The sequence below is a fragment of the Hippocampus comes genome, unplaced genomic scaffold, assembly GCF_001891065.2.
Source record: "Hippocampus comes isolate QL1 unplaced genomic scaffold, H_comes_QL1_v1.1 scaffold194, whole genome shotgun sequence".
NCBI lineage: Eukaryota > Metazoa > Chordata > Actinopteri > Syngnathiformes > Syngnathidae > Hippocampus > Hippocampus comes.
Window position 1 is genome coordinate 1,095,266 of NW_017805828.1, and position 8,216 is coordinate 1,103,481.

General features: G+C 48.5%; 1 protein-coding gene across 1 annotated transcript in view; it reads right to left on the minus strand.

The window, feature by feature from the left end:
- The window catches only part of tenm4 (teneurin transmembrane protein 4), a 164,929-nt gene that overhangs the window by 94,748 nt on the left and 61,965 nt on the right, over positions 1-8,216 (minus strand). The window contains exons 6-7 of the mRNA XM_019887308.1: positions 3,387-3,610; positions 938-1,173 (exon numbers count right to left, since the gene is read on the minus strand). Coding sequence (XP_019742867.1) covers positions 938-1,173; positions 3,387-3,610 — 460 coding nt within the window. The remainder of the gene's footprint in view (positions 1-937; positions 1,174-3,386; positions 3,611-8,216) is intronic.

The window sequence follows — 8,216 nt, forward strand, 5'->3', positions numbered from 1 at the left end:
CTTTTCACAAGCTCATAAACTCTTGTGTCCGTTTTATTGTTCTGTTTTATTCATCTTAGGGGACGTTATAGCTGATGTTCATCATGGCACGCGTGAGTAAGGGCGTGCATATGCGCCCGTGCGCGGTAACGGGTCGATCGCGGGAGGTTGGTTGATCAAAAAGTAGAACTGCAGTCCAAAAAGTTTGGGCATCTCTGGTCTAGATCGCAGAGATGAAACATATTGGTAGAATAGCATCTGTATCAATTTAGATTTTTTTTTTTTTCCACACCGCCATTTGGCAACTTTTCAACCCTCAGACGGGTATGCGAACGGTACTAAATATAGATCATACAGATAAATGATCACGTATATTACCGGCCTGTAATTCACTTAGGAGCCGGCCAAAAGGGGAAGAGCTGATTTAATAGCGCTGAGATAGCCTTTAGCCAGCTGGGCAGCGCAGGTTGGGGGGCGGGGGAGGGAAATTGTATTAAAAAAAGAAAGAAAATGTCCAAGTGTCTTTTCTTATCTGACCAACGCACATCCGCAAGAACGCTGATTGCACTTTTCTCAAGTGACGTCGTTATTACGGCCAAGGTGAAGCGGGGTGGCGACAAAGCAACGGACTGCGCCCTGCAAAAACTCGGCTTGAAATGAGAAATATATGACTTCAATTCAGCAGAATTATCCGCCAATGGAATTCTTTCGACAGCGCCCTCGGACAACATCTTGTCTTTGCTTTCACACATGCACGCGACAAAACTAGCTTGTCTCGTTGGTCGGCTCACTGGTGCCTCAAACCAAACTGTGGCATGTTTTTTTTTTAAACTTTCTAGACCTGGCTCTATCACCTCTGCCCGTTTCCGAGGTTGGTGGGTTCGAATCCGGGCTCCAGGCTTCCCGTGTGGACTTTGCATGGCCTTGAACGAGAACGGCGCAAGTGGCTGAAACTTACCGATGAAGTAGGCCAGCAGGAAAAGCAGCGTGACGGAGACCAGGATGGCGCTGAGCGCGGCGCATTTCCAGTTGCAGTGCTTGTAGGGCTTCTTCAGGCTGAAGGCGGGGCGGGAGAAGGTGCTGCGGGGGAGGGGCCGCGGGGGCGGCGAGTACACCGTGCTGGAGGTCAGCGGGTACCCCGGCGACGTGGTGCAATACATGGGCGAGGTTCCGCCTGGCTTGAACAGGAAGTGCCTGCGGGAAGGAAAAGTGGCTCGAGTTCACGTCAACGCCAACTTGTCAATTAAGTGTGATTGTGTTGCCAGGTACACTCTGTCCCTTCGCCATGGTAACCCTCCTGCTGGATGAGTCGCGTGATATTAGACTCACCAAAGCATTATGTTTCATTGTGCTGGATGTTGCAATTGTTTCGAAGAAGTTTTTTTTTTTTTCGCTTTTTGAAATAGTATCAATTCAAAACTTTTTTTTTTTTTGCTCTCGCTCTCTGGTCAGCCGGGCACCAAATGGCCCACGGACCGAGACCGCTGGTTCGGGATCGTTGCACTAGACTTTGCTGAGTGAAACTAATTTTTTTCCATATTGGCGGCAACGCCTCGAAGAGTAATTCCCGGGAAGCGCAGGAGTGCGTGTCAAGGCTATTCCTTCGTCCTTTGAGGGAAGCGTCCGGGCCGCGTCAGACGGGCCGAACGAGTGGTCCGTCAGAGGCGGCCGCGTCGCTGTCAAGGCCTTTTTACTGACGCGTTTACAAGAGGCGGACGCGATTAAATGGCACATTACGGCGTGCCACGAAGGACAGGACTGGGAACGCGTGCTACCTTTAAGCACAGGGGCGGGGCGGACACACGCCAGCACAGCTTGAGGAGTTATGACGGCCATTTTTCTCCACGCCTTGGGAAAGAGACGACATCGACATCCAACCCGACAACGTCACATTTAATCCTTTGTGCTGCACTCGTCGGAGCACAGTACTGGAAATGGAGGCTATTGTGGATTCATTAAAACTGCCAATCGTGATAAACGGGCCCTGGCTGCTCCTTTTTGAAATGGTCATGAAGCGCCATGCTCCGCCCCCTCAAAAATGATTATTTCGTACAAATAATGTATTTGTTCATCTATTGATGACAGGTGAAAGAATGAATCGCTTTTTCACGACCACGCCATTATTTTAGAATTACTCATTTTTGTGGCATTTTCATTTCGTGGGATGCTGAGGGAGTTTTTCAAATACAAAATACTGTATGTCCCTTGGAATCAATAAAGATTGAGAAAATCTGGCTTCCGAGTGGGGGCGAAAAGCATTTTGGGCAATTTGTCCAGTTGGAGATCGTCAGTGTACGCAGCCCTGGAGTTTGCCCACAAAGGTCAACTTATTCCTAAAATTTGAGTGGATTGGTCAAACTAAAGCGTGTTCGGAATCTCAGGCTGTTACCGAGTGGGATATACATATGTTTTATGTGCGAGGTTAAAGAAAAACAAAAAAAAAATTAGCAAATGGTGTCAACCTTCTTCAGTGTCTAAAATGGCTGTTTTAAACCAATATGGCCAACTTCCTGTTAAATTCCATCCAAGACCTTTTGTCTTCAGCACCCGTTGCATCCTGTTATGTATTTGTTTTGCATTCTTTTGTAATCGCGAACAGGCTTTCGTCGCTTGTGTTTGTACGTGCGCACAAAAACTACTTAAGCGTGAAATCCAATTAACTGATTGGTTTCAGAATGGGATAAAGGTGCGGATCTCGGAATTTTGGTAAGTGGATTATAGCCACTTACGTTGGGCTGCCTCACCCTGTGTGGGGGGGCTCCCAAATGGGCTGGGGTGTGAAAATGTGGAATAACAATCTTACGTTTGACAAACTTTAAACTATTTGCACGCTATTTAGTAGTAGTAGTATTTAGCTGTGTGTGCGCGCATGGATGTGTGCCAAAAGGTCATCGCTCCGACATCTCAATTCCAATAAAACGACACTCGCTGTAGTGCATTTAACATGACACACACTTTGATCATGGATCAATCACAAACAACAATAACAACAGCAAACTCTATTTTTTTCCCCCTAATTCTTTCGCGCTTTTTTTCGCCGCTCAACCCGAGGGGCCAATCTACATCCGTCTGGCATTACTTCTTCTGTCCTTGGCAGAGGCCCACGCCCTACTGAGAGTCTTTCTCGGTATGGTTATTTTTCTTTACCGATTGTCCAAGAGAAAATAATGTGCTTCCGTTGCCTCACAATCGGACATGCGGGGTCCGTTTTGCACGCCCTCTTAAGTTAGCGATTATGCTTCATTATCCGCTCAAGGGCTACATGGGGACGGATTGAGCTCCTGGCACACAAACACAAACACGCAGACACGCGCACATACACGGATGGCATTTCGAGAGCAGAGAATGTGTGATGGAAACATAGCGCAAGGCATTGGCGACAGAAGCGTGGCAAGCATGCGACCTACCCGTCGTCGTAGGCGCCGTCGCGGCGTGAGGACGCCAGTATGTCCATCTCAATGGGGTTGTCCTGTAAAGTCTCAAGGAATGCCTGCTTTGCTATGTTTCTACACACAGGCGGAGAGATGGATATGAAGCCGCTGGTGAGATGCGCGTGCGGGGCAGCACAAAGAAAATACAGTGTTCCGCTCAACAAGGACAGACGGCATGGGTCATTGAGCACCTTATGGAACTACTACAACTACTACGACTACGACTACATCAAAGGCGGGATTTGCCTCCGCCCATCATTTGGGCACGCCGGCCTACCTGGTTTTGTACGAGCCCTGCCCTTCTCTGCAAGCGTCTTGCTCCTCTCTAATAAACATTAGAGTATTCTGGCTCCTTGTAAGGTTGTGGTTGGAAGAGAACAAGGTGTCACGAGCAAATAGGAAACCTTAAGATGGCTAATCGAGAAGAGCGATGGCTTGGAATATTGCCGCTAGCGGTGTGTCATCCCCCGGCTAAGGCGTCACTCATAAGCAGAAAGGAGAATAGTTTGGAGGTAGGGTAGTGGGGTACACAGGCAACCAATGGGCGACACCAGGGAACAAGGGGAAGGACATATGGGATACAAATGGGGCGTGGAAGACAACAGGGACACGGCATAAGGTCCATTGGGGTAAAGTTGGGGGGGGGGGGCAAGCAAACTTGGAATACACAAGAGACGAAGGTGAAGGACGTACGGTAGGTTAATGTGGTACATCAGGAAAAATCAAAACAAAACAGAACACATTAGAAACCTAGCTGAAGTCAATAAAGTAACGGGGTTAAGAGGCGACAAACACAACGCGTAAGACATTTGAGGCAAGGTAACGGGGTCCAGGTGGGGGCACTGAACGTGAAGGACAAAGGGGAACGGGGCACACGTTTTTGGGTTGTTTTTTTTTTTTTTGTGGTGCACATTAAACCTCTCAGGGAAACCGATGTCCATCTCAATGGGGTTGTCCTGTAAAGTCTCAAGGAATGCCTGCTTTGCTATGTTTCTACACACAGGCGGAGAGATGGATATGAAGCCGCTGGTGAGATGCGCGTGCGGGGCAGCACAAAGAAAATACAGTGTTCCGCTCAACAAGGACAGACGGCATGGGTCATTGAGCACCTTATGGAACTACTACAACTACTACGACTACGACTACATCAAAGGCGGGATTTGCCTCCGCCCATCATTTGGGCACGCCGGCCTACCTGGTTTTGTACGAGCCCTGCCCTTCTCTGCAAGCGTCTTGCTCCTCTCTAATAAACATTAGAGTATTCTGGCTCCTTGTAAGGTTGTGGTTGGAAGAGAACAAGGTGTCACGAGCAAATAGGAAACCTTAAGATGGCTAATCGAGAAGAGCGATGGCTTGGAATATTGCCGCTAGCGGTGTGTCATCCCCCGGCTAAGGCGTCACTCATAAGCAGAAAGGAGAATAGTTTGGAGGTAGGGTAGTGGGGTACACAGGCAACCAATGGGCGACACCAGGGAACAAGGGGAAGGACATATGGGATACAAATGGGGCGTGGAAGACAACAGGGACACGGCATGAGGTTGATTGGGGTAAAGTGGGGGGGGGGGGGGCAAGCAAACTTGGAATACACAAGAGACGAAGGTGAAGGACGTACGGTAGGTTAATGTGGTACATCAGGAAAAATCAAAACAAAACAGAACACATTAGAAACCTAGCTGAAGTCAATAAAGTAACGGGGTTAAGAGGCGACAAACACAACGCGTAAGACATTTGAGGCAAGGTAACGGGGTCCAGGTGGGGGCACTGAACGTGAAGGACAAAGGGGAACGGGGCACACGTTTTTGGGTTGTTTTTTTTTTTTTTGTGGTCGACATTAACCCTCTCAGGGACACCGGTCACGACAGCGGACAGCTTATCAGGTTATCGGAGTGCATGAAAGGGTTAAGGCGATAAAAGACCGACATTGTATTTTTTGTTGGTCAACGCTTTTAAACACAAGCTCACGAGCCTTCCTGAATAGGCTCCACCCCCCTGACTGGTAAAACCAATCACTTTCGGATGCCTTTGTGGCTTTCACGGCCAGTCGGATAATTGTGAAACTGGAAGACCAATTCAAGGGGCAGAAAAGCAAGGTCTCCAGTCACACCAGTATGTCATAATAATGTCCAATTTTTGCGCTGAATGTGTGTGAGACCGCGAAGGTATCTGTGCACGGTGACTAGCTGAGTGATGGGGGGGCAGCGGAAGGAGGGAGACGATTGCCAGTGTGTCCGCGGGATGAAGGCTACGTGGTTGTTTTCTCTGCCGACGGTAGTCGTTCATTTATAAAATGAGGTTATTGATCGACCACCGCCGGTCTTTGTTACATGACAGCGCAGGCGCTACGATTTACTGTCATAGTCAGCAAGGGACTGCTCTACCGATGTCATTTATTTATTTTTTTTTTGTTACCGTTTGGTGCGCCAACCACCGCCACCTGTTGATGTCAGCGAGGCGGCCCTTTATTGATTGGCCATTAATTGACCTCAAGCTGTAACTGTCATTGCAGAGTAGTAAAGTCAAGTAGTTGACTAGTCAGCTCAATACCTGGCCCAAATGAGAACGGAAGCCACAAGGGACAAAGATGAAGGTTTTAGGGTACTGAATAACGGAAGAGTACGAAGGACTAAGGGAACATGATGGACATAAACAGTCGAATCTCGTTACCTCGAGGGACGTAACGAATCGATTCGGTAGTTCGTTGTCACCATTTCCAATAAAATGGCCGCCAATTACGACAAATGAACATGTCAATTACACATATATGTGTATGAAGAAAAAAAACAATGGCATGAAACAAACAACTGTAGCATTCCGACGTCATCTCTGAAAACAGTCAGCAAACTTTGCCCGCCAAAGCCGACTGTCGTCAATTTACGTCGTCTCGGCTGAGCTTCCTTTCGAAAGCGAGAGACAATTTCAGCCTTCGCAGACAGCGAGATTTGCTTCCATTTACCAGACCATGTGACCAGGACCGCGCCGTGCCTTCGTGAGTTACGGGCAGAAAGTACAACAACGTACGGAGTCAATCAGTAGCGTTGCTAGGCAACTAGGGGAATCGCCGCGCTATATGTACATTTTGTTCCTAAGCGAGGTCGCGGCGGCAGTAAGCTTCGTTGTCACAGAGGCCTTTGCACTATTTGGTGGGAAAAAAAAAATCTGGTCGTTATCATGAAGTTGCCGTTGTTAAGGTGTTCGTCGTGTTCGACAAATGGAAAATAATCGGCGTGAATCCGGGACTTTGAAATGTGAACGCTATAGGGGTGGAAACGTAAACGGGTTACGTTGGAACGAGGTTCGACTGTACTGGCGTACGGAGACGATGAACGGAACACGGCGGACCTTAGGGAATCGGCTACATCAAGTGGGTGACAAATGATGAACGGAAGATATTAGGGAAAATGACGTGCAGCGGGGCAATGGCGTCCTCAGACAACACACAGAAGAAAAAATGGAAGACAAAGTTGAGGGACGTTAGGTAACGGGGTACACGAGGGACGAAGGGAGCAAAGTGGAAGCGGGGAAAATATGCAACATCAAATGAAATTCGGGAGACGGGGCGGGAGACACGAGAGGCGACGTGTTTAGCACCGCCATGGCTTTGCGGGGACGACATTTGCAAAAGCAGCTTGTCACCGCGATTGCTCGCACATGAGGAAGCAGCCTTAATGAAGGTTGTGCACAAGCCTCGCCGAAAGGCACATTTTCAGTTCATGCTAAAGTTTCCCGCACGGCCTCGTCCGTTCCGTCAGCAAACAACGATGGAGGAACGGACCGTTCACATGCGACGGGCTGCCGCTCCAAGAGAAAAAAAGTCCGGCTTTTGAAGTCTTTTCACGGGCGAGGAATGCAGCTTTTAATGAGCGCAGATACCTGGGCCCAGGGGAGAAAAAGACCGGGTTGGATACGAGATCGGAATGTGACCGAACGCCACGGAACATTCACATTTGGATTCCGAGGGCCACTGTCACGCTCTCAGCTAGCTTGTTAACAGCCGCATACAAAGTTTGGGGAAAGGGTTTCACTTTTTTTTTTCCGTTAAAAAAAAGCGCTCTTGATGAGCCACGGTTACTCGGGGCGCTCGATGACGACCGCAATTTGAAAATGTGTCCCAAATGATCAACTGCCTTTTCATCAACGATTCAAAATAATACCGATATTGTCACGTTAGGCTTTAAAACGGAGCCATCAGATTTTGCGACATCTTTTTTTTTCCAAAAAGTTTCCACAACAATAAACACATGAACACATTCATCAGGCAAGATGAGGTCATCGCGAAGCGAGTGGCCGCTTCTCTTGATTTGCTCGGCCGTGGTTCTAATGAGACGAGGATGACACCGGATGGGCGCACTTGACGTGAGGCCCCGCGATTCGCGAACACGGCGCCGCGCCGCCACGCGCCGGCTGATTAACGCGCCGTGAATACGAGTCGGCGCCGCTTTTCACTTGGCGTCCTGATGTGATTATAATTGAGACCCGGCCGCGTCGCCACGGTTACCAAACACAAAAACAAAAGGCCCAAAGCGGCACTTTTCTCTTGTTAGTCGCTCTCGTCAGTGTTGACATCGCGGCTGACAGAGTGGTCCTCATTTCATCGTCCCTTGTTAACGGCAGACTTCAATAATGAACTCAAATGTCACCAAATCAAGGCCAAGTATGCTCATTCTTTGTCCACCCAAATATTTCAGAACTATATTATAAAATGCTATTAAAGGTTTAGCACTGGATACGGCTGGCTATGTTTACAGTTTTTTTTTTTGTTTTTTGTGGGTCTGTCGCTATGGACACAGAGGCGCACTTTCTTTTTTT